Source organism: Chiloscyllium plagiosum, chromosome 31 (assembly GCF_004010195.1).
Source record: "Chiloscyllium plagiosum isolate BGI_BamShark_2017 chromosome 31, ASM401019v2, whole genome shotgun sequence".
In the NCBI taxonomy this organism is placed as follows: domain Eukaryota; kingdom Metazoa; phylum Chordata; class Chondrichthyes; order Orectolobiformes; family Hemiscylliidae; genus Chiloscyllium; species Chiloscyllium plagiosum.
Window position 1 is genome coordinate 19,177,064 of NC_057740.1, and position 25,981 is coordinate 19,203,044.

Here is a 25,981-nt window from a genome sequence, read left to right on the forward strand (position 1 = left end):
CTTAATCATATGACTTTGTTTAATGACTGTGCACAACATACTATTGTATTAAAAATAGGTTCCTGTCATTGGCCTTGAAAATACAATCCACCTTTAATCTGCAGCAAACCTACATGTCATTTATCATCACACAAGCGGAAACTGACCTTTTGCCTCCTGCACAATTATATGACCTTTCGCCAATCTCATCTCCGCTCCAGGAGCCTTCACAAACTTTATTCCAGTTTTTCTGCATCTACTGTATCAAAGCCTTTTAGTATTTTATTAGGTTCTCTCTTTTATGCTAAACCACACCCTCATCCAGCCTTCCCAGGCCAAGGTGTCATAGAGCTAAACAGCACAGAATAAGACCGTTTGGTCCATCTCGTCCATGCCGAGCAGTTATCCTAAACTAATCTAGTCCCATTTACCAGCATTTCACTTACATCCCTCTAAACCCTTCCCATTCATGTACCCATCCAGATGCCTTTTAAATCTTGTAATTGTACCCACCTCCTTTGGCTGCTCATTCCATACTGACACTTGCTGGTCACAGGCCTCCAGTACCTGTAATGCTGTAACCCTCTGTCTCCCACATTCAAGCCAATTTTGTATCTAATTGGTTCACTCCCCCTGGATTCCATGTGATCTAACCTTGTTAACCAGTTCATCATGTGGAAACTCATATGGAATACCTTGCTGAAGTCCACATAGACAATGTCTACCACTCTGCCTTCATCAATCCTCTTTTGTTACCTCTTCAAAAAAATTCAGGCAAGTTTGTGAGACATGATTTCCCAAGCACAAAGCCATGTTGGCCATCCCTAATCAGTCCTTGGCTTTCTAAATGCATGTAAATCTGTTCATCAGAATCCCCTCCAACAACTTACCTAACACTGAGGTCAGGTTCACTTATTTATAGCTCCCTGGCTTTTCCTTACCATCTTTCTTCAATAATGGCACCACATTAGCCACTCTCCAGTTTTCTGTTATGGCTGTTGACGATACAAGTATCTCAGCAAGGGTCCTGACAATCTCTTCCCTAACTTCCATAAAGTTCTGGGATATTGCTGGTCAGGTCCCAGGGATTTATCTTCTTTTATGTGTTTTAAGACTTCCAGCACCCCCTCTTCTGTAATATGGACACTTTTCAAGATATCACTTATTTTCTTAAGTTCCCTAGCTTCCATGTCCATAATAGGTCTTCAAACAAACCCAACCTGCTTATCTTTCCTGATAATGTATCTCCTCACATTTCTGGCATCATTTTTGTATGTCTTCTCTGCACCCTCTCCTTTTTATTATATGGCTACCAGATCTGCCTATAATACTCCAATTGGGGTCCAAACAAAGTTTGACACAGACTTAGCATAACTCCCCTCATTCCTAATTTAATCCTTCATGTAATAAACTATTGCTTAATTTCCTTTCTGTAAGGCCTTATAGAGACATAGAGGTGTTTGTTATTTTGTTATGTATTGAGAATTCTACCTGCCTGGTAATTCTGTTACTTGTATCATCGATATTGGTCATTAATTTACAGTCTTTACCTAAACTTCAGCCCACCAATTGTAAAGACCTTCTAGACTGGTCACAGAGCACTGGAACAGTGATGCTCCAATGGAGACCTGAAACCATCTAGTACCACTTTCCTCGTTTCAGTGCTTTGTATAATGATTTTCCATTGTAGCCCATACTAAGAAGCCATCTTGGGACATATTTAGTTTTGGCAACTAAGTTCTCACCCCAAACTTGTGTGAGTCCCAAATCACTAACATAGGGAAAGGCCGAATGGAATTAAATGCCTGTAAGTATCAGGTCTTCCCCTGGATTTAGGGTCAAGGTTAGCGTGGTGCTAGAAAAGCACTGCAGGTCAGGCAGCATCCGAGGAGCAGGGAAATCGATGTTTCGGGCAAGAGCCCTTCATCAGGAATGAGGCAGGGAGCCTCCGGGGTGGGGAGATAAATGGGAGGGAGGGTGGGGCTGGGGGGAAGGTAGCTAAGAGTGCAATAGGTGGATGGAGGTGGGGGTGAAGGTGATAGGTCGGAGAGAACGGTAGAGCGGATAGGTGGGAAGGAAGATTAGCAGGTAGGACAGGTCATGAGGATGGTGATGAGCTGGAAGGTTGGAACTGGGGTTGGGTGAGGGGAGGGGAAATGAGAAGTCCACATTGATGCCTTGAGGTTGAAGTGTGCCGAGTCGGAAGATGAGGTGTTCTTCCTCCAGGTGTTGGGTGGTGAGGGAGTGGTGATGGAGGAGGCCCAGGACCTGCATGTCCTCGACAGAGTGGGAGGGGGAGATGAAATGTTTGGCCATGGGGCGGTGGGATTGATTGGTGCATGTGTGAGAGAGATGTTCCCTAATGCACTCTGTGTGAAGGCGTTCAGTCTCCCTCATGTAAAGGAGACCGCATTGGGAGCAACGGATACAATCAATGTCATTTGTGGATGTCCAGGTGAAACTTTGATGGATGTGGAAGGCTCCTTTGGGGCCTTGGATGGAGGTGAGGGAGGAGATGTGGGCGCAGGTTTTGCAATTCCTGCAGTGGCAGGAGAAAGTGCCAAGACGGGAGGTTGGGTTGTTGGAGGGCGTGAACCTGACCAGGTAGTCACGGAGGGAACAGTCTTTGCGGAAGCAGATAGGGGTGGGAGGGAAATATATCCCTGGTGGTGGGGTCTGTTTGTAGGTGGCGAAAATGTTGGCGGATGATGTGGCTTCTGCGGAGGTTGGTGGAATAGAAGGTGAGGACCAGGGGGGTTCTGTTCTTGTTGCAGTTGGAGGAGTGGGGTTTGAGGGCAGAGGTGCGGGGCGTGGATGAGATGCGTTGGAGGGCATCTTCAACCATGTGGGAAGGGAAATTACAGTCTGTAAAGAATGAGGCCATCATTGCTGGGGCCCCGGATTTATGGCCCCAGTGATAAAAGTCCCACTCTGCCAAGACCTGCTGGCCTCTGCTAGCTAATCAGAAGCTGGCACCTCTCTACTTCTGCCAGATCTACCAGGAGCAGTGATTGTTGCTGATAAAGCATGCAAGGAGAGGTCTAGGATCGCTGAGAGTGGAATGTGGATCATGAGGAGCAAATTGCTAGTTTGGTGATGGCAAAGGGTTGTCGAGGTGGCTTCAGCAGCCTGATGTTAGGTCCCTTGGTCAGAGACTAAGTGCCTTTGAATGGGGAATCCCCCTGCTCCCGGAGTTCACAAGCAAACCGCTCTCCTTGCTAGGAGACAGCCCCACTCTCTGTTAGTTGAATTTAAATGGAATTGGAATAAGACCCTCAATTTGACACTTTCCATTATCGCCCATACAAAGAGACCATCTTAAGACAAATTTAATTTTGGTAACTGAGCTCTCACCCACAGGTTGGAGAACCAATGTAGTTCTCATCTAAAGGCCTGATTTGGTAATACGGCAGGATTGCTGTTCACAAGTCTTCCTTCCTTAGACTTAATCAGAGCAGAGGCAAAAGTAACAAGGTCACGGTAATTAAATATCTCCTGCCACCAAATTCACCTCAGGAGGGAGTATTGATTCTGCCCCTCACCTCTGAAAGTGGTAGCTTTCTTTATACATTATTATAGTATATTGGATATCACGAACATACTTTGTGTCTATTAACACATGATAAATGTAAAATGAAGTGTAGACAATGAATAATTTCAAAAGGAAACTGGATGGGCACTCGTCTGTAATAACTTTCCAGGACTGTGGAATAGAGTGGAGGAATGGAACTGATTTGCTTGGTATGTGGCCTCAGTTGTCTGAATAGCGTCCTTCTGTGTTGTTATGACTCTATGATAAAATCATTTTTATTACCTTGAGACTAAATTCTTTCCTGCAGCTTTTAAGAGATTAAAAGAAAATTAGTTGAGGCAATCTCAGTTTGATTTCCACTGGATTTGTATCAAAAGCATAACATTTTTCGTATATGAAGAAAACAAACGTTCCAGCAGACAATTGTAGGATGGCACATAAAACATAGTGGCATGAATCTCTTTTTCAATAGTACCACCTACAACAAAAGATCAAAGCTCCTTCCCATAAAAAACGTATTAATATTTCTCAAAGTAATAAAGCAGGAAGACTCTCTACCCCATATTTACACTGGCGTGATTTGACTCCATATTGGAAACGGCATTGTTCATCGGCATCATACACCTGACCCGGGGCCACGGTTGGGTAAAAAAACTCCTGCTTTGGAGGTGCATTGATGAGACATCTACCATGTCCTGAACTGACAGAAAAAAAAAGAATTTTTATTATGGAAGGAAACCAAATTTATTAACTTTCTAAAATTTTCTGTGCAATCCAGGAAATTAAATAACTCATAGAGGAGTAAAACAAAACTGTGAGAATAAAGTCTCCGTGTGAAATTTAATTTTCTATATTTTTCAATGATACTTTGTTCCTGTTAAAATGAATACCTGTTAAATGAATGAATTGCTTAAATTAATTTTATTTAAATATTCTAGAAAGCTTTGTCAATACTGATTGGCAAGAAAGAGCTTAACCCAATGGTCAGTTCACCATTTTCTGCAATTCTTTTTGTTTTGGTGTGAAAATTGCCCAATAATTAATTCAGTAATGTTTCAGTGGCATTTTTACATCAACATATATTAAGACTGAAGTACTTCTGACAATCAATATGACATTTTTTACCGTTTTGGTGTAACATCTCTTCAGAGTGAATGCTCCAGCTTTGTAATACAAACAACTTACTATCCTTTCATGAGCAATTCAAATAACACAAGGATGGATGAATGGAGCCGGACAGGAAATCTTGGAATTTAAAAATATTGAGAAATACAATTCAACATTTCTACTCCTTTTAATGGGGAGAGACTTAGTGGAGTAGATGACTGATCTGCCATCTAACTGCAGGGTAAGACATTGAAATATTTCAAGGAAACTACATACCTCTATTTTAACTCTGTTCCAGACTTAACCCAGCATCTGACAGGAGATGAGAATGACTAGATTGAACAGGTAAATACTTTCCTAATTGACCAAGAGAAACAGGAGTGCTTCTTCCTGCTCTCTTCCCAACAAGCCACCAAAATGTTTTAAGCGATAGTACGTTCATACTTCTGATTGGATTGTGCCTGAAAGTTCAATTCGCATCCCATCCACCCTTCTCCTCATTTCTTACATCCCCTTTCAAATCAAATCTCTCAACTGCTGAGATCCAAAACTGCACGTCACCATCAGATAATCTCTCAATGTAGTTGGCTCCAGCCAGGAAACAGATTTAAACTTTTTAACATGATAATGTTGGTAAATTCAGCATGGCCTTTCAGCAACCCAAATTTCCAAGATCTGCAGGAGCTAAACCTCTTTCTTCCTAACCTGATCTAATCAGGGCCTCTGTCTTTTTCTTTATTTGTATTCAGAGCATTAGAACTCTTTGAAGGTTTTTGCTGTAGCTTCTCATTGAAGGGGTGTGGGCATCCCAAAAGCATTGCTGTTATGCAGATCAAATTATTTAAGTAAAGGAATGCCACTGATAAAGGTGAATGCTTTTCCCATGAAGATAAAGTGAAATGAACTATGAAGCTGAAAGTTTAGATCAGAGTGGTGCTGGAAAAGCACAGCAGGTCAGGCAGCATCCGAGGAGCAGGACAGGCAGCATCCGAGGAGCAGGAAAATTGACGTTTCGGGCAAAAGCCCTTAATCAGGAATAGAGGTCTAAATGTTTCCTAGGTTTCCAATGTGATCTAAGAGCAAAATGTTTTGGGTTGCTCTGTAATGTGTATGATAGAGTGAAGCAGATAAAATGTCATCTTTCATTTATCTTCAATGTTTTTGGGACTGTTGTTGCAAATGTTCAATATTACATGTTTAATTTCATTATCAATCTCTTGCCATATTCAAATAAAGTAGATTACAGAATTGAACATTTAAATTTCTAAAATTACTTGGCAAAGTGATTGTTTATTTTACAGATTTGCTTTGTGGATATGCAATTTGAATATGGCCCAATTGCTTTTAATACTTTATTAAATGAATGAATATATCTCAAAGAGGTACTCTGAGGTGTATCTTAATGGCAAACACACGTTGATCACATGCAGAGAAGCTGACTCCATGTCTGTATTGAACCTATAAAGTTTATCATGAAGAAATTTAATATGAATATTCAGATTCTCAGGTACATTAGATTGATTCATTTGCTTAAAATGGACAATGACATGATGACATAGTCATGCATGTTCCTCAGCTGTTAAAAATCTGGATCAATTCACTATTGCAAATGTACAATTGATGAATCTGTGAGGTTTCATTTGGAGATTTAGTACAGCAAGTTACGAAACCTTTACAACTTATGAAGAAGTTTGAAATCCTTTACAGATAAAAAAATCAATACCCCATTAAAATACTCTTAATGCAACTGGTGGATTTATTTGTAAATATTAAAAGTGTGGTCCAATTCAGTTTATTTACAAAATTAGTTAAATCTTTTTATGTAAGAATTTATGATGTGCAGGAGATAGTTTGCATTCTGTGCATGAGAAACAATTTGGCTTTCCTTGTTACTCCTTTTGGGTGAATGGTAATGTTTTAGCCTTATGCTTTTACCCTCATAAATCATCTGTAAAAATATAGCCACTGCTGTTGTTTCACCTTATTCACTAAACCAGTCCTGTCTCCTGGGGGTAACATACCTTTAAATGTGCCAATTAGTTACAATGAACTGAAACCTTCTGAAAATCAGAGAAGCACAGGTATATATTATCCTGGTCTCTTTGCTCAAAGTGCAGATCTAAAGGCCTGCAAGCAAAATACAAGCTGCAACATAAGCCATTGCAACACTGTAGTTTTACACCATTTCGAGACCCTGAACCCATGTTCAGAATTGATTTCAAACTGTAAATTTTATATGAAACAAGACCTAAGCACTTTTCTAAAAACACATTGGTCAATGAGCTGCTTTGTCTAAACCTGGCCACAGCATGGACACTGACAGACACCAGGCAACTTGTTTTTTAAAAATATTTTACTATATTTCCTGACTTCTTACTCTAAGAAGCTGGTGATGTAATCCCTGCTGCATGTAGACCAGATGAAAGGGTTCGTTTTCACAGTGATATGGGCAGCCATCAGCTTTGCTGTTTCCTGACCTCTCGGACCACAGGTGTTTCCAACTCCATCGTGATTCATTCCAAAACTAAAAGAAAGAAGTCAAATAAAACAAGACAATGTGCTCCAAGACATTCACTATTGTTACAAGTACACTATTTAATTTATTTTTCTTCCATATACCCTCACACTTATTTCTTGGAAACAATGGAATAGGGGTGGAGATTTGATACACTGGCTATCTTGCTCATTGCATTTTTATCTGAAACAGACACGAGGCACTATATAGACCCTGGCGCTGCGAGGCAGCAGTGCTAACCACTGTGCCACCGTGCCGCCCATGTCTTGGAAACAATGGAAAAGGGGTGGAGATTTGATACACTGGCTATCTTGCTCATTGCATTTTTATCTGAAACAGACACGAGGCACTATATAGACCCTCAGAAATGCAAACTATTTAAATTGTATGCATACAGAATTCCAACACTATTGAAGATTGCCAAGTCCTCATTTAAACAGGTGTTGCGCCTTTCATAAACTTGCAATAAAACAGCTGACAAATTTAAAGAGGTAGGCAGAAAGTTGGCAAGGTGTCAATAAACTGGCTTTTGGCTATTATGCTGATACAAATAGTAAGATTTCCTGTTGCAATAGCAACATGTTGTGGGTTGAAATATTTGAACAGGGAACTTCTAGGGTTGCACCATCTCTTTTCTGAGGACATGCATCCTTGTGACATAGTGTTCTAACATGTGCTATATGAAGAAAGAGGAGAATACAACAGACATACTCTTGGATTCAGGAGGACATGTATATTCAGTTTCCTTGCTGCATGAAAACTGACTTCCACAGAACATTCCTTCCCATCTGCTGATTCACGAGGGGAGGTAGCTTGAGGGACATTAGTCTTGGCTTGTCATGTGCTCAAGGTCACTCCAGACATTTCAACGACGAAATGAATGCTATCACTTCGGTACTGTACTGAGAGACTGTTGACCTGTCCAATGTGACATTAAACAAACTCTGTCTGCTTTCTCAGGTGGAAGTAAATGCTAAAATGGTGACCAATATACAGGCTAATATTTTAATACAGTATTCATCTTTCTATCAATAGACTATCTGATCATGTATATCATTTCTATTCAAGGGACTTTGGTATTTGCAAATTAGCTGTTACACAGCTCCACATTACACCTGGGACTACACTTCATAACCATTTCATTTAGATGCATAGAGTCATAGAGTCACAGCACAGAAACAGACCCTTCAGTCCAATAGATCCATGCCGACCAGATATCCTAAACTTATCTAGTTCCATTCACCAAAATTTGGTGAATATCCTTCTAAACCCTTCCTATTCATATACCCATCTAGATACCTTTTAAATGTTATAATTGTACCAGCCTCCACCACTTCTTCTGGCAACTCATTCCATTCACACACACCACCTTCTGCGTGAAAAGGTTATCCCTTTAGTTCTTTCTCACCTTCAACTTATGAGCTCTAGTTTTGGGGTCCCCCACACTGGGGGAAAGATCTTGGCTATTCACCCTATCCAAGCCCCTTATGATTTTATAAACCTCTGCAAGGTCACCCTTCAGCCTTCAATGCTCCAGGGAAAACAGGCCCAGCCTATTCAGCCTCTCCTTATAGCTCAAATCCTCCAACCCTGGCAACATCCTTGCAAATCTTTTTCTGAACCCTTCAACTTTCACAACATCCTTCTTATATTTTCCCAAATGACCACTTGTGGCACCGTATTGTATGTGCCACATCCATCAGTATATCTACTGGGTACGGGGTGTTAGGGGTAGGTTGCTGCCTCCAATTCTCCTTTGTCTTGAGACCATCTTTTGATTAGTTGTGGAGGAAGATGTATTATCCTGACATAACAAGGCTGTTAATTGCATGTTCGTAATAATTAGTATCATCACATTTGGTAAGGCATAATGACAAAAACTTCAGCGAGATGGTAGGGATCATCTGCTCCCTCTGAAAGTCCCTTGCTTCTCTCCACCCACAGACTGTTTGTGACATCAGTAAAATGGATAAAGCCAATGTAACATGAACATTAACCCCCTCAGAACCATTACCTTACATAATTGGGTATAAATATCATTGAAATGTCTTGAAATCATAAAAGGTGTTATTAAGTGAAAGTCCTTGCATATATGCAATCTCTTTCAGGGGCATCATCTGTCACACGTCCCACATAATACATAAGAATATTTTTAGCTTGGACTTTTCCAGTCAAGTGAAATAAATGAGGCAGAAAAAGCAAGCATTGGAAACGTCTAGGTAAATTTTCACTGATGAGTGCCAACTGAGTGACCGACTGGCACAGAAGATTAGTCTTGATTAAGGCTTCTGTGATTTTCCTGCCTCCTCCAATCTGTATACATGCCAGACACAAGCCTGCCACTTGGCTGGGCTTTGAACCTGAACACTCAGCAGGAAACAGGACTGCACTTATCCCGGCTTAGTGAAGAGGAAGATGGTGGTGGAGTGGTAATGTCATTGCATTAAGTCGGGAAACTCAGGATAATCTCTGTGGACATGGATTAAAATCGTACCATGACAGCTGGTAGAATTCAAATTCAGTTCATGAATAAATGTGAAACTGAAAATCAATAACAGTGACCATGAACTATCAGATTTTCATATCTTTTAGCTGAGAAATCTGCCACTCTTATTTGTTCTGGCCTATACATGACACCAGACTCTTATCTATCCTCTCAAATGGCTTAGCAAGCGACTGAGTTCAAGGCAATTATGGACAGGCAACGAATGCTCTACCCACATCTCAAAAAAGAATAAGGATGTGATGGAAAATTAGATCATCGTTTGAAAGCAGAAAATAATATGTTGTAGCTATACCAATGAACAGCTTGAGTAATTTTTTGCGCGGGTAAGAAAACAGTGAACCAATAAATAAGTAAGAGTCATCTATAAACAAGGTTTAACAAGCTGAGCTTGACTATTTACAAAGGCTGAGTTTTCATGGTTTAATTTGCAGGAGGTCATAGAATTGCAAACAAGTAGAACAAATCAAAATGATTTTCAAAATTAGTTACAAGTTTAGCTTTACATTTCACAGGAAGGAGATACTACTTATGATAGTAACATTTCTCTTACTTGTGACCAATTTCATGAGCGATTGTAAATGCAGTTGCCAAGCCTATGTCCTCATTGATACTGCAGCTTCTCTCTGGCTCACACATACCACCTACTGGAGCTAGGCCTGCAACAGAATTGGTCATTTAACTTGGAAGAAGAAAGATGCACTCAAACATAGGTATCAGCAATTCAGCTCTCAGTAGCATTTGGAAGTACATCTTGAAAAAGCCGATGATGCTACTGGAAGCTTGAAAATTGATTTATCATCAAAAATGCTATTAACAGCAATCCTAACTGCAATATTCCTCCTTGCTAAAACACAAGAAAACATGTTGACAATAACAGTAAAGCTTGGTGTTAATGTGGTGACACTGACTCTTGGGAAATACATCAGGTCAAGTATAACAATTCCTTCAGTTTCGCTGTGGAATGAGTTTTCCTATACTTGCAGCAGCTAGGATTCTGTAGGCCAGCAAAGGTCCCACCATTGTTACAGCTCACCACATGATACACAGAACCATCTTCTCCATAACACTCAGGATATGCAGATGTTCTTGTCAACAACTCTTTAGCTTTGCTCCCTTCTTTTGCCCTGGCAGAACCCACACTTAGCATCAGTAAGAAGTGTATTTAATTGCAAAAGGCACTTGATACCGCTGGAGACAACCACTTTCACCACTTTTCCGACAATTGAGAGCAAACTGATAGGCTGCTAATTATCTGGGTTGGATTTGACTGGCTTTTTGTGCAAAGTTCATATGTGTGTAATTTTCCACATTGTTGAGTAGATGTTAGTGTTGTAGCTGTATACTAGTAGAGGTTAGGGAAATGGCTAGTTCTGGAGCACAAGACTTCAGAAAATTGTCAAAGCCCATAGCCTTTGTATTATCAAGTGTGTTCAGCCATTTCTGGATATCATAGAATCTCTGCAGTGTGGAAACAGGCCCTTTGGCCCAACAAGTCCACACTGACCCTCCAAAGAGTAACCCACCCTGACCCATTCCTCTACCTTATTATCCTAAATTTATCCGTGATTAATGCACCTAACCTGCACATCCCTGAACACTATGGGCAATTTAGCATGGCCAGTTCACTTAGCCTGCACATTTTGTCACTGGGAGGAAACCAGAGCACCCGGAGGAAATCCACGCAGACATGGGGAGAAAGTACAAACTCCACACAGACAGTCGCCCGAGGCTAGAACCGAACCCAGGTACCTGGCGCTGTGAGGAGCAGTGCTAACCACTAAGTCACCATCATGTGGAATTATTTGAATTAGTTGAAGATTGGCGTTTGAGATGCTGGGACATCAGGTGGAGACAGGAATGGAACATCTACTCATCATTTTAGCTATAAGATGGATATAAATACCTCAACGGTAGCTGTTGCACTGATGTTCTGAGTTCCTCATTCATTGAGGATGGGGATAATTGCAAAGACATTACCTCTTGCTTAGTTATTTAATTGCCTAGTGCATTTTACAACTGGATATGGCAGGCCTGCAGAATGTAGATCTGTTCCACTAGTTGCGGGTTTACTTAGCCTTGTCATTGTTGCTTCCACTGTTTGACATGTAAATCGTCCTGACTTGTCGCTTCACTAGATTGATGCCTCATTTTTAAGTGTGCCTGGTGCTGTTCTTGATATGCTTTCCTGCACTGTGGATCCAGCCAATATGATTAGCAAGCAATATTGCCTGCCCCCCTCCCACCCCCAACTTTTGTTTGCAGAGCAAGCTACAGCATTATGAAGAAGAGTCCAGCACGAAAGGATTGCGTAGATATTTTCTAATGGACCTGTTCAGAGATGTCGTAATGCACCTTTGGAATAGATGGCACTTGAAACCAGGCCTCTTGGCCAAAAGGGAAGGACACTACCACCACACCAGAAGAGGCCCCCAAATGTGTAGCTACGGTACTGTAATCATGAAGGTCAGGTGAGCAGGCTAATTTTTTGCATATTTACAGGACATAACTTGCTGTGCTAAGTTCAATGGGACGTAAGGCGAGATTGTGAAGAAGTAAATTGTGAGAAGCCATTTTTGTGAAGCTAATAGTTCTGCAGCAGAAAGTAGCCAACAATATGGTGATTTACAATTCACATGGTATCTCTGCTTTGCCAAAAATGGCTGGCTGATTTGTACATTAATATCTGCATGCGTCATCCAGTCTGTCTGGTTTATACATTTCTATCATAAGCAAAAATTACACATTTCATTATAACAAGATTAAATATTTAAAAGTATCTATCTTTTGAGTTAATTTATTAATACTTATTAATGTTATTAATGTCATAGGTGACAAGTTCTGTTAAAGATCTGAGCTCAGATCTTAGTTGATATTTTTGGCCACAATAATCAAACTGACGGGAGATCTTGCAGCCTGAATATATAGTGTGCATAAATTTTCCAAGATGCATCAGTGGCATTTTGCAAGTCCAACTGAAAGAATGTTCTTCATCAGTCTCTACCAGACTGTGTTCATTTGGCTGTATTCAGTCCAAATAATTTGACGAAAAGTTGGATGGCATATTGAAATAAAATGTATTCAAGTGAAGCTCATGTTGAGTCTTCTCTGTAATGGATGAGGCTGGCTGTAATATAATTTATGATGTTGATATAGCACTCTAATACAATCCTTCTCATCTTGAGAGAAAAAAATAACAAGATTGTCGATAAAGAAATGAGACTTTTCTGAATGTTCAAAACCTAAATTACAGGTTATGACCACTTACCAAGAGTTCCACAGGGCTTGTTCTTATAAATGCAAATGTCATACCTGCAGAAACAAAAGAGGTTACCAAGGCAACTTATTGGCTTGATGAAACAACTATTTACATTGAAAGATGGCAAGAAGATTGTAATTCTGTGGTAGCATTGCTGGGCTGCACCTACTAAAAGTCTCCACTCTGGACAGCAAATAACTTCCTAGAGTTAATGGGAGTACAGAGAGCTTAATAATGCCCATGGGCTGATATATGTGCCACTACGGAGAAATCAGGGCCTCGTGATAGAAGAGAAGCGCAGGTAGAATTGCTGATTATCCAGTTGTAAACCAACATTGTAGCACTTTTGATAAAGGCCAGCCTCTCTCTGTTTGCTTAAATGGTGCCACCCTGGACCCATAAATGAACGACACATCTCGCAAGCTGAAAGCAGTATGCCTAGTTTTAGTCTGCTGTATGAACTTCTCAATTGAATCCTGGCTGGAGAGGAGGAAATTCTCAGCCTGGAAGCTCCCTCTGTTGTTTTCTTTGATCTCAAAACAAGAATGAAACCAAAAATATCCCTCCACTTCTCACTCCATGTCCCATCCACATATTCCCCATGCCTCGTCCATGATTTCCCTATGTCACCTCATTTCACCCAAAGCCCCTCTACCCAACCGAATGGACATTACAGTTCAGTTAGTGGTGGAAAAAATGCATTTGTCAAAACCTTTGGTTTTGCATTCATCAATTTACAACAAATGCCAAAGAGAAAAATAAATTGTATCAGAAAAGAGTATTGATTGGTTAGTGAATGGACTTTAACTGATAGAGGCATTACCATAGACAATGCACCAGGTAATGATGGCTAATTATTAACTGCTAAGCTGCATTTGAAGTTTAGTTCAGGTAGGCTATTTCTGATTGGTCAAAATATTGTCCTGGGAAACAAGTTAGACAATGTGCCATAAAGCTAGTTCTTTTTTTCTAAATGCTCTTCCTTGGCTCAAGGATACTCTGTCCTTGATTTCCTTTCAGAGGAGCAATAGACCAGGCATGGCTCCGATAAATCTGGTTTAGTACAGAGATGAAAAGGGTTTTGAAAGGCCTTTTGTTTATATGTAAACAGATGAGATGTCAGGCCAAAGTGGTCATGTTTTAGAAGTGACCTGTATAATGAAAGGGGAGTGGTCAGCTCTCTGGCTAGCTGAGCTGAGCAATTTAGTAGGTGAAGGGGTAAATGTAGGGGAATGGGTCAACCTAAATCTAAAAATCTAAAGTTCAGTCTTGAACTGGTTGGAAGTTCAACAAGGAACTGTGTGGAAACTCTCTCTCTTTTCTGCCCTCCAACTTCAACCTGTAAGCATGTGTTCCATTGATACTGATTTTTAACGGGAGTTTTCTTATTGGGATTGTTGTGTATATTCAGAATAGCATGCTTAAGTCGAGTTGGATAGGTTGAGTTCTGTAGGGGTTCTTTATTCTGTCCTTTGTGTTTGTTTCATTGTGTAATTTTGTGAATAAATTTTTGTCTGTTTTAAAATCTAGCAGAACCTAGCTAATGTAATCCGGGTAATTTTCACTGTACACTTACCAAAATAAATGGTCTGAGCTGCCTGCTTAAGAATGTTTTGAGTGGTCTGGCTTAGTCCATAACAAAAGTCTGTCAGTTTTTTGTTGATTTGAAACACTTGCATTGTGTGCATATGTTCTTTCTGTCTGCAAAGAACAGGACTAGGTTGGTTGAAACTTCGAAAGCAGGAGCAGGAGTAGGCCATTCAGCCCTTTGAACCTGCTCCACCATTCAATTTGATCATGGCTGATCATCCAAATCCCTTTTGCTGCTTTTTCCTCATAGCTTTTGATCTCTTTAGCCCCCAAGAACTATATCATTCCTGAAAATATTCAATGTCTTGTCCTCAACCATTTTCCGTGATAAAGAGTTACATAAGCTTACCGCTCTTTGATTGAAAGAAAAATTCTCCTCATCTCAGTCTTAAATGGCCCATCCAGTATCCTTAAATTGTGATCCTTGGTTCTGGACTCTCAGGTCACTGGGGACAAACTTTCTGTACTTATCCCATTGAATGCTCGATTATCTTCGAGTTTCCAGCACATGCAGTTATGACATACTGAGCCCAACTGATAACCCTACATTTGGTGTCAGTAAAATTCATTGCACAACACAGAATTATTTAACACATGTTGTTCAATCTAGGAGTCACTCTGATTTTCACATTGTGTTGCCAGTTTTCAAGCATGGGCTTTTGATATGTTCCAATTTTCAATATGTAGAATACTTACTTCGAATCACAGCAAAACTAAAAACCATATGCCACATGAGTGAGCTGTGTAATAGACAAAACATCTTTTCAAATTGATAGCAGCAAGCTGTTAGTGGCGAAAACCACAGAATGAAACAACTAACTTCACCTGTTGCTCAAACTGTTCGGAGACTTTTCTGTTTTAGGATAATCTGAGGTAGGGCAAATTTCAGGAGCAAAAGTGATGGTCTCAGGGCCAATTATGAGGGTGCATAATTCATCATGAGAAATGATCTGATCAGAATAACCATTATGCCATCGGATGGTTTTGATGTGCTATAATAGCATTAAGCTTGTACAAATGGCTTTGGCCCGATTTATGCAGCTGCTGATTGTTCAAACTTATGGCCCATGAAACTGTAAGAATCCCAATGAATATGTTGACCAGTGAAAGTGGGTTTAAGGCATGTTATCATCGCTTTCTCCAAATGCCAGCGTCTGGCTAATCCTGCCTTTGGAATCAGCACCCTTCTCAGCTTCTTTTCCAACTTGCAGCCTCATTTTCACTAGGCTATCCCTCACATCTTGCTGAATAATAGCTTTACTCACACTCCAGTTCTTTTTCAATCCAAAAATGTCCTAGTTCTAGTAGTAACAGTCAATTATAAATATCTGTTTATCATAACTATCCAACTATTCCAAGCACCTCTCCACCCTCCATTCTCAGGTTGAATGATAAAACTCATTGAGCTCTTGGTTGACAAAAGCAAGACTATTTACGCACTGTCTTGGTCCAGCAAAGAACTGTTGCTCACAGAGATGTATGGCATGGAAGGACGGAATTACTAAGGTGAGGTATCATTCTTGGATATGGCTGTTTAGAGATATACACACACATTATTTTGAATATGGAATAGAAACAAAACTATCCCAATTTTCTAGATTACATTGAATTAAAAATGACTGCTAGATTAAAAAGAACTGAGGAATATAGAGATCAAATACAGAAGAATTAGCACAGATTTTGGATTTGGGTTAATCAGTGGCAGATCTCATTAATCACATCAATGGTTAAACTTGGACTATCAATTTAAACTTTCATCATTTGATTTTAATGTCAAAGACCTTTTTGGTTTAGAAATGTTAAGAAAAAGAAACCCAAATAGCTGTACTGATTGACGCAGGTTCAGGAAACCAAAGTGAAATGAACAGAATTATCAGAACCGGAATTATTATTTTATCAAAAGATTCGAAACCAGTCAACTGGGTTAGGCATTAAGAAACTTGCATCTTCTGTATGAAGAGTTTTACTTGTATGAAGAGTTATCCATATTCAACATGAAAAGTTGCCTTTTCCAAGCAATCCAGCTTGGAAAGATAATGAAGCCAAACTCAGCAATACACAAATAAATCAATTTTCAGCAACTGCTTAGCAGTGCATCCGATACTTAGAAAGAAAATGAATTGTTCACAGCAAAAACTAAAATACTTTTTTTCTCCGTTTTCTCTGATCAAATCAAAGATTAGTATTGGTGATGCAGAAAATCAGAGAAACATCCATTCAGCAAGAATTGAATGATTCCATAAATGTTAAAATTCACACAACACTAGGTGATAGTTCAACAGGTTTATTTGAAAGCATTAGCTTTTGGAGCGCTGCTCCTTCATCAGGTGGTTGTCCTGAAAGCTAGTGCTTCCAAATAACCTGTTGGACTATCACCTGGTGTTATGTGATTTTTAACTTTGTACACCCCAGTCCAACACCGGCATCTCCAAATCATGTCTACAAATGTTGCAATTGCTGAGGATTCAAGTCATCAATTAACAGCCATAGTCTAGGTTCAATATTATTAGTACAACATTTAATATTCCATATATCAAACTCTATATGTTATAATAAGAATTCTTCATCTGATTGTTAAGTAGGTCCATAGTTGCTTGTCCTGTTCATGGAAGTTCTAGATCATTTCTGGAAGTGCTACACTGAAATGTCTCTCTTATCTGTAATATTCAATGATCAAGTGTAAGTTAATAAGTAGTTGGTGCTGCTTATTTGCCGCTGAAAGCAAGATTCAGACTGCTGTGCTATGATGAGTGACTGCAGAAATTGTATTTCATTATTCTGATTTTTCTTTGCAACACAGTCCCTTCCAGTTTAGAAACGTTATCAAATTTTAAGATGAGCTAGACTTGCTGCTTTAAACACAACTGTGAAATTATGATCAAAGTATATCTGATAGCTCATTATTCATGTTTCCACTAAAATTCTTTGCAATAAAAATAAATGTAAAATCTTGCAGTGTTATGACATTGCTTCCAATACGAATAATCCCTGAGTACTCATCGTTAAAAGCCTAAGAAAATTAATTCATCTGAAAGGAGGAGGAGATACTTGGAATGGTCTGTATGGACTTGTTTTCTGGAATTACACGTCTGAGTTTATGGCTGTTAGGAATTAGCAAGTTGAGATATTGGTTGGAGTTCTGTTGATGATACTTTCAAGATGGTGGAATAGGCAACATCCAGGCTCAGCCCGGGGCTCACTCTTACTGTCCACTTCTCTTTATTTTCCTTTTTGCATTCTTCTCTTTTTAAATAAGCTAAAACAAAAATTAAACACTTACCTTGTGGAGGGTGTGGCAGAGATGGCATTGGAGTGTCATAGCAGCTGAGGGCCCAGGCCTGAATGGTCAGTAGGTCCGGAGTAGAATGGTCAGCATTCCCAGGACGAGATGGTCAGTGGGCCCAGAGCGGGATGGTCAGTGAGCCCAGAGCGAGATGGTCAGTAGGCCCAGAGTGGGATGGTCAGTAGGTCCAGAGTGGGATGGTCAGTAGGTCCAGAATGACATGGTCAGTAGGTCCGGAGTGGCATGGTCAGTGGGCCCAGAGTGGGATGGTCAGTGGGCCCAGAGTGGGATGGTCAGTAGGTCCAGAGTGGGATGGTCAGTGGGCCCAGAGTGGGATGGTCAGTAAGTCCAGAGTGGCATGGTCAGTGGGTCCAGAGTGCGATGGTCAGTAGGTCCAGAATGGGATGGTCAGTGGGCCCAGAGCAAGATGGTCAGTAGGTCCAGAGTGCGATGGTCAGTAGGTCCAGAGTGGGATGGTCAGTGGACCCAGAGTGCGATGGTCAGTAGGTCCAGGGTGGGATGGTCAGTGGAACCAGAGTGCGATGGTCAGTAGGTCCAGAGTGGGATGTTCAGTGGACCCAGAGTGAGATGGTCAGTAGGTCCGGAGTGGCATGGTCAGTGGGCCCAGAGTGGGATGGTCAGTAGATCCAGAGTGGGATGGTCAGTAGGTCCAGAGTGGCATGGTCAGTGGGTCTGGAGTGCAATGGTCAGTAGGTCCAGAGTGGGATGGTCAGTGGGCCCAGAGCAAGATGGTCAGTAGGTCCAGAGTGGGATGGTCAGTAGGTCCAGAGTGGGATGGTCAGTGGGCCCAGAGTGGGATGGTCAGTAGGTACAGAGTGGGATGGTCAGTGGGCCCAGAGTGCGATGGTCAGTAGGTTCAGAGTGGGATGTTCAGTGGACCCAGAGTGAGATGGTCAGTAGGTCCAGAGTGGCATGGTCAGTGGGCCCAGAGTGGGATGGTCAGTGGGCCCAGAGTGGGATGGTCAGTAGATCCAGAGTGGGATGGTCAGTAGGTCCAGAGTGGCATGGTCAGTGGGCCCAGAGTGCGATGGTCAGTAGGTCCAGAGTGGGATGGTCAGTGGAACCAGAGTGCGATGGTCAGTAGGTCCAGAGTGGGATGTTCAGTGGACCCAGAGTGAGATGGTCAGTAGGTCCGGAGTGGGATGGTCAGTGGACTCAGAGTGAGATGGTCAGTAGGTCCGGAGTGGGATGTTCAGTGGGCCCAGAGTGCGATGGTCAGTAGGTCCAGAGTGGGATGGTCAGTGGACCCAGAGTGAGATGGTCAGTAGGTCCGGAGTGGGATGGTCAGTGGGTCCAGAGTGGGATGGTCAGTAGGTCCAGAGTGAGATGGTAAGTGGGCCCAGAGTGGGATGGTCAGTAGGTCCAGAGTGTGATGGTCAGTAGATCCTGAGTGGGATGGTCAGTGGACAGGAGTGGGATGGTCAGTGGGCCTGGGGCGAGATGCTCAGCAGGCCTGGAGAAGGGTGGTCAATTTTACCGGAGTGGGATGGTCAGTGGGACCTTAGCAGGATGGTCAGTGTGCACAGGGTGGGATGGTCAGCGGGACTAGGGTGGCTTGGTCAGTGGGACTGGGGCAGGATGGTCAGTGGGCCCAGGGCGGGACGGTCAGTGAGCCTGGAGAGGGATGCTCAGTGGGCGTGGAGTGGGATGGTCAGTGGGCCCAGGGTGGGGATGGTCAGCGGGTATGGGGCAGGATGGTCAGTGGGCCAATGGTGGGATGGTCGGCAGACACAGAGTGAGATGGTCAGTGGGCCTGAGGCAAGATGGTCAGTGGCTCCAGAGCAGGAAGATCAGTGGGACTGGGGCAGGATGGTCAGTGGGACTGGGGTGGGATGGTCAGTGAGACTGGGGCAGGATGGTCAGTGGGACTGGGGCGGGTTAGTCAGTGGGACTAGGGCGGGATGGTCAGTGGGCCCAGGGTAGAGATGGTCAGCAGGTATGGGGCAGGATGGTCAGTGGATCGATGGTGGGATGGTCAGCAGGCACAGAGCGAGATGGTCAGTGGGTCCAGAGCAGGAAAGTCAGTGGGACTGGGGCAGGATGGTCAGCCAGCCCAGAGTACAGTGGATGGCAGGCCAGGGTGGAGTGGGACAGCCAGCTGACCCAGATAGAGCAGAGTGACCAGCGGGCTGGGGGCCCACAGTGGGGTGGCTGGCGGTCAGTTGACTGGGGCCCGGTACAGTCACAGATGGTGGTCAGCAGCTTACCAGCTCAGGGTCAACCCAGCACTGGGGGAGAATGAAACCGAATGTGGACAGCCCCCAGCCTGGAGCAACTGTAGGTTATAGAAAGACTGTGATACCTATATTTTAAATTTCTTTCTTTCTTTCCTAATTCACACTATGAAGAACTGTAATGTAGAACTTTTAGCTTTTTTTCTTTATGTCTCCATTTTCTCACCTAATTTATTTTAGTACTAAGATTTATAACTAAGTACTTTACACATAAGGTTGTACTGTGTTCTCCTGTACTATTGTACTTGAGTAATGCCAAAAAAACCCAATTCTAATTCGAAATCTAATTCTAAGAATGTAACCTGCTGGGAAGTCACCTAACTCAACTCTTTGCTACCTTTCTGAGAGAATCCTTTGAGAACTCAATGTAGAAAAGAGATGGCATGGCAATTTTCCGGAGAAGCTAATGGAAGACCTTTCCTGGCTAAAATACTTGTGAAAAAATCCTAGTGATAACTGTGTGAGTATCAGGACCCATCTCTGCATAGCAGGATGCCAGATTGAAAACCATTTGGAACATTTCATACCTTATCCTTTCTCTTTGTTAGTTAGCCAGAGTTGATCCCTGCAGAGGAAGTTCCTTAAATTTTCTTCAACTTGCTTGAGTGCATTAAGTTTTTAAAAAGGGTATAAGTTGGGACTGTCACATTTCAAACTATATTAATACATATTACATCTTTTTTGAGTAATTTCAATTTCAAACAAAAAATTAACTGAAATTACTTTATAAAACCTATACCAAACCACTTAATATTTCCACTGGTGTGTTTGAATCAGCAATTAATGTCATAAATTGTTTCAACATGAGAAAGGTACTTGGTCATGCCTTTTGATAAGAAGAGTGCAATTTGCAGATTGTTTTGAAACAATCTTACAACTTTGACTTGAGATCTGATCTGGGGCAATTGAATCTTGAACCAGCATAAAAGTCCTTTTAAGACTTTGCGAAATGGTCAGTGGTAACGTTACAATAAAGCTATATGTAACTGCCGATGCCATTGCTGGAGTATTCCTGTTCACTTCCCAAAATTAGGGCACAAACTCATAAGAATATAGTGAACTTGCTGGCCCACTGGAAGTCACAACATAGTCATAGATTCCATGAAGAAATCTAGGCTTAAAGCTAGAAGTGGGAGGGAAAACAAAAAAAACATGTTTTGATTTAGAATTAACTACTTATGCAGAGTGAAAAACTATCAATTGAGACAACAGATTTGATTGTAGCAACCATGATAGTTGGAGAAAAATTGGAGAGGCGTGTTCTTCCCAAAGACAGGTCCTTGACTCAATGCTGATGCTTCACCTGGATACACACAAAAAAACTGCAGATGCTGGAATCCAAAATAGACAGGCAGGAGGCTGGAAGAACACAGCAAGCCAGGCAGCATCAGGAGGGGGAGACATTGATGTTTTGGGTATAACCCTTCTTCAGTCCACTTCCCCACCTCCTGATGCTGCTTGGCATGCTGTGTTCTTCCAGCTTCCTGCCTGTCTATGATGCTTCACCTGGAATCATTTTCAGTTTTTGTCAAAAATAGTTTGCTATTGCTTTCTACTCTCTGGGGTTTGGGGGGAAGACAGGTTCTATGCCTACCTCAGCTAGACTTGAATTGAACAGAGTGGTTGGCACACTGTAGTCTTATAGCCAACTGGCCAACTCTGCCAAGATATGGAATTAATCTTAAGGCAAAGTGCGTTTTTTGCATGGAAGAATATGGGGGATGAGAGTTGAAAAGTGTGGTGCTGGAAAAGCACAGCGGGTCAGGCAGCATCCAAGGAGCAGGGGAATTGACATTTTGCGTATAAGCCCATCATCAGGACATTCCTGATGAAGAGCTTATGCTCAAAACGTTGCTGTGCTTTTCCAGCACCACACCTTTCGATTCTGATCTCCAGCATCTGCAGTCCTCCTTTCACCTTGTTGGGGATGAGAGGTAAGTTGTCTTCCTTGCTATATGGAAGGCTTGGAGAGAATGTAGCCTGGAATCAGCTTGGGACAGGTGCAGAACTTTAAATTGCTTGGGTCAACCCCAGTGACCAAACAAAACACTCTATAGCACTAATGGAGAGGTCTGGAATGTAGCACTAATGGAGAGGTCTGGAGGCAATTGTAGACAAACGTGGAGGAAGCCTGGGGCAGAAGAGGCCCACAGTTTCCTGGTGGCTCCTGGAAGTTACTCAGCCACTGGGATTGGCCAGATGAATTGTAATGTTTCCTTTGTGGTCATGAAAATGTCTATTTCCAAAGTACTTTGAAAGCTGGAAAAATATTTCACCGGTCAAGATTAGCAAAGAAATGAGCACTTTTTTTATTATTATTAAATAGACCGAGCCAATTGCTTAACTGCTATGTGAATCAGTTCAATACAGGAAGTCAATCCTGGTTACATTTGGATTTATTGCTACCCAGAGATGAAACTTTAGATGAGTATTCTCAAACTGTTCATCCACATATTGAATGCCTTTCATTCACTCCAACTAGCCCAGGAATAACAGTGGAAGTAAACGAACATGATTCACACTAATTTTCAGCAGACTTCCTAATACACAAACAAGAGAGCAGGACTTACAAGAACTGACACAGAGTGTGACATAGAAAGACGCACTGGCAGCAAAGTGTAATTTAAAGAGGTACTGGAACGAAGGATTCAAAAATAAACAGCAGGGTAGAACATTATATCTGTTTCCTTCTTCACTCATTAGGTTTGAGATGATGAATAATTGACATTTTACCCAGTTATAAAATACTGTTCTGTTAAGCAGAAAAAGAACATTCAATAAGCCTCTATGTACAACAGTTTAGACTGGAATTTTTAAAATGTTCTTTTCCACGGACATAATGTGTCACTAGCGTTTCTTGCCCATCACTAAATATCCCTGAGAAGCTGGTGATGAACTGCCTTCTTAAACCACTGTAGGGCATTTGGAGTTGACCGTCCCACAGTGCTATTGTAAAAGTGTAGCTGAAAAAAGTCACGTTGTGAAGCAGGTTCACAGGTGAAGAATAGATATTTAGTCCTAATTTGTCTTATTAATGACTGGTGATCTGGAATTACAGACATCCCATTGCTCTGAACAAGAATACTCGGCTTCCGGTGGGAATTCTTGGCCAGAATATTTGATTCCTGGGGACTCTTTTGGGACACAGTCAAAGAAATTAGATTGTATTTACACAAGAACTGTAACATCAACATTTGACAAAAATGACTGACACTCCTCAGTAAGGTCAGGATTAAAAGCCACGAGTACTGACATGTTCATGTCACAACAGGTGAAGTTAATTTTATTTAAACCCCCCAATTGAAACGGCAGTTACTGAGATGAAAGATAACAAGTGATCTGGGGGAACCCAGTGGTCAGACTGTACAACCACACAGAGATAGGAGAAAGTGAGGACTGCACATGTTGGACATCAGAGTCGAAAAGTGTGGTGCTGTAAAGGCACAACCAGTCAGGCAGCATCCAAGGAGCAGGAGAATCAACGTTTTGAGCATAAGCCTTGTGGTCCATGGGGGCTGAGAAATAAATGAGGGGGGAGCAAGGTAGCTGGGAATGTGATGAGTAGATGAAGGTGGGGGGAAGGTGATAGGCCAGAGAGGAGGGTGTAGTGGATAGGATAGCGGATATGAGATCCACCCTCCTCTCCGACCTATAACCTTCCCCCCCACCTTCATCTACCTATTACATTCCCAGCTACCTTACCACCAGGCCCAACCCCCTCCCATTTATCTCTCAGCCCCCTGGGTCAAAAGCCTCATTCCTGATGAGGAGCTTATGCTCGAAAGGTCAATTCTCCTGCTCCTTGAATGCTGCCTGACCAGCTGTGCTTTGCCAGCACCACACTTTTCGAACCAGATAGAGAAGGGCTTTCATGGACCAAAATCAATGATAAATGTCAGCTTGAAATTTATAATGGGAAAAAGTTCACACAAGTTCGGAATGGATAATCCAAACTGTGACACTTTTCCCCCTGAAAATCCATGACATTTTTCTTGACCATAAGTCTAGAATTATTACTGGTACTGATTTTATTTTCTGGGATTCTTTCAGATCTGTTTCTTAAACAAGACAGTCCATGAGTTATTTATACAAGTGGTTCAATCCACAAATCCTCGAGTTACCTAACAACTCTAGAATTAATCCTATCTTGTGGAGTGCTTTATAAATCTGAATTTTGTTATCAATGTTCAGCCATTAAATCTGTCTTAATGTAAATCCTATTATGCATCTCATTCAGACAATTTTCTAACACCAAGTTTGTTGCACTTTTTGTACTAGCCTGCAATGAAAGCACATACTTAACTTTTTGGAAAGTGTTAAGGTCGGAATTCAGTGAGATTTAATAGCACTGCTTGGTGCAAGAGAGTTGAGCCATTCTTAAATGTCTATATGCTGAGATTTGAGGCCTATTTTTATTCCTGGATCAACGTTTAAAGGCCATGCCAATCCTACAAAAGAGAGGAAGTCTATCTTTACCACCACTTCTTAATAAATTACAAGATTAGGGCGATTTATGGAAATCCATGAAAAAGATGTAGCAAGTAATTATATTAGAAATAAAAATAAAAATATTTCTTAACAGAAGAAATATACATCTATATCACTAGCAGTGATGAAACATGTTAACAAATAAGCAAAGTTAAGTTTAATTTAAGTATTGCTGAAGACACAAAAGGACAGAACAGGGCAAAACAAATGTGCATAAATGCATTTGTTAAAGGAAACAAAGGTCAAAACGTCTCTTTGAATCATTTAAAGTAACCACCAGCAAAATCTCAACTCCTTTGATGATCTGCCTATTTAGTTTCCTCTTGCATCTTTTATAATCTACCGAGGTCAATTTCACTCCTACTCCTGAAAGGAGGGAAAAAGTATTGAGGCATTGAGCTGTACAGCATGGAACAGACCCTTGGGTCCAATTCATCTATGCCGATCAGATATCTAAATTAACTTAGTCTAATTTGTTAGCATTTGGCCCATTTCCCTTTAAACCTCGCTTAATCATATACCCATCCAGATGCTTTTCAAATATTGTAACTGTACTGGCCTCCACCATTTCCTCTGGCAGCTCATTCCATACACATACCACCCTCTGCATGGAAAAGTTGCCCCTTAGGTCCCTTTTAAATCTTTCCCCTGTAACCCTAAACCTATGCCCTCTAGTTTTGGACTCCACACCCTGGGAAAAAGACCTTGGCTAAACACCCTATCCATGCCCCTCATGCTTTTGTAAACCTTTATATGGTCACCTCTCAGCCTCCAATGCTCGAGGGAAAGTAGCCCAGTCTATTCAGCCTCTCCCTGTAGCTCAAACCCTCCAACCCCAGCAACATCCTTGTTAATCTCTTCTGCACCCTTTCAAGTTTCGCACAACATCTTTCCTATAGCAGGGAGACCAGAACTGAACACAGTATTCCAAAAGTGGCCTAATATCCTGAATAGGTGCAACATGACGTCCCAACTCCTATACTCCTATACTCAATGCACTGACCAATAAAGGCAAGTGTAGAATAGAGAGCGAAGCAGAAACTGCTTGGGCCACTGACTCAGTTGAGGCAAACTTCAACTAGCAGGCCAAGAGGTAATGGAGCCAGAGGCCCTAATGATGGATTGCAGCAATGAAAGGCCATAATCTTTCTAAAACAGAACACCTTCCACCCCGACCTCAAATTCACCTGGACAGTCTCAGATTCCTCCCTCCCCTTTCTCAACCTTTCTATTTCTATCTCAGGCGACCGAATCAACACGGACATCTATTACAAACCGACTGACTCCCACAGCTACCTGGACTACACCTCCTCCCACCCTGCCCCCTGTAAAAACGCCATCCCATTCTCCCAATTCCTTCGTCTCCGCCGCATCTGCTCCCAGGAGGACCAGTTCCAAAAACGTACAACCCAGATGGCCTCCTTCTTCAAGGACCGCAATATCCCCCCTGACGTGGTCGACGATGCCCTC

The 25,981-nt window shown here is 41.8% G+C and overlaps 1 protein-coding gene across 1 annotated transcript in view; it reads right to left on the reverse strand.

Moving 5' to 3' along the window:
* LOC122565296 (A disintegrin and metalloproteinase with thrombospondin motifs 6-like) overlaps positions 1-25,981 on the reverse strand; it is a 149,676-nt gene that overhangs the window by 58,387 nt on the left and 65,308 nt on the right. Inside the window, exons 7-10 of the mRNA XM_043721104.1 lie at positions 12,905-12,948; positions 10,190-10,295; positions 6,996-7,142; positions 4,070-4,211 (exon numbers count right to left, since the gene is read on the reverse strand). Coding sequence (XP_043577039.1) covers positions 4,070-4,211; positions 6,996-7,142; positions 10,190-10,295; positions 12,905-12,948 — 439 coding nt within the window. The remainder of the gene's footprint in view (positions 1-4,069; positions 4,212-6,995; positions 7,143-10,189; positions 10,296-12,904; positions 12,949-25,981) is intronic.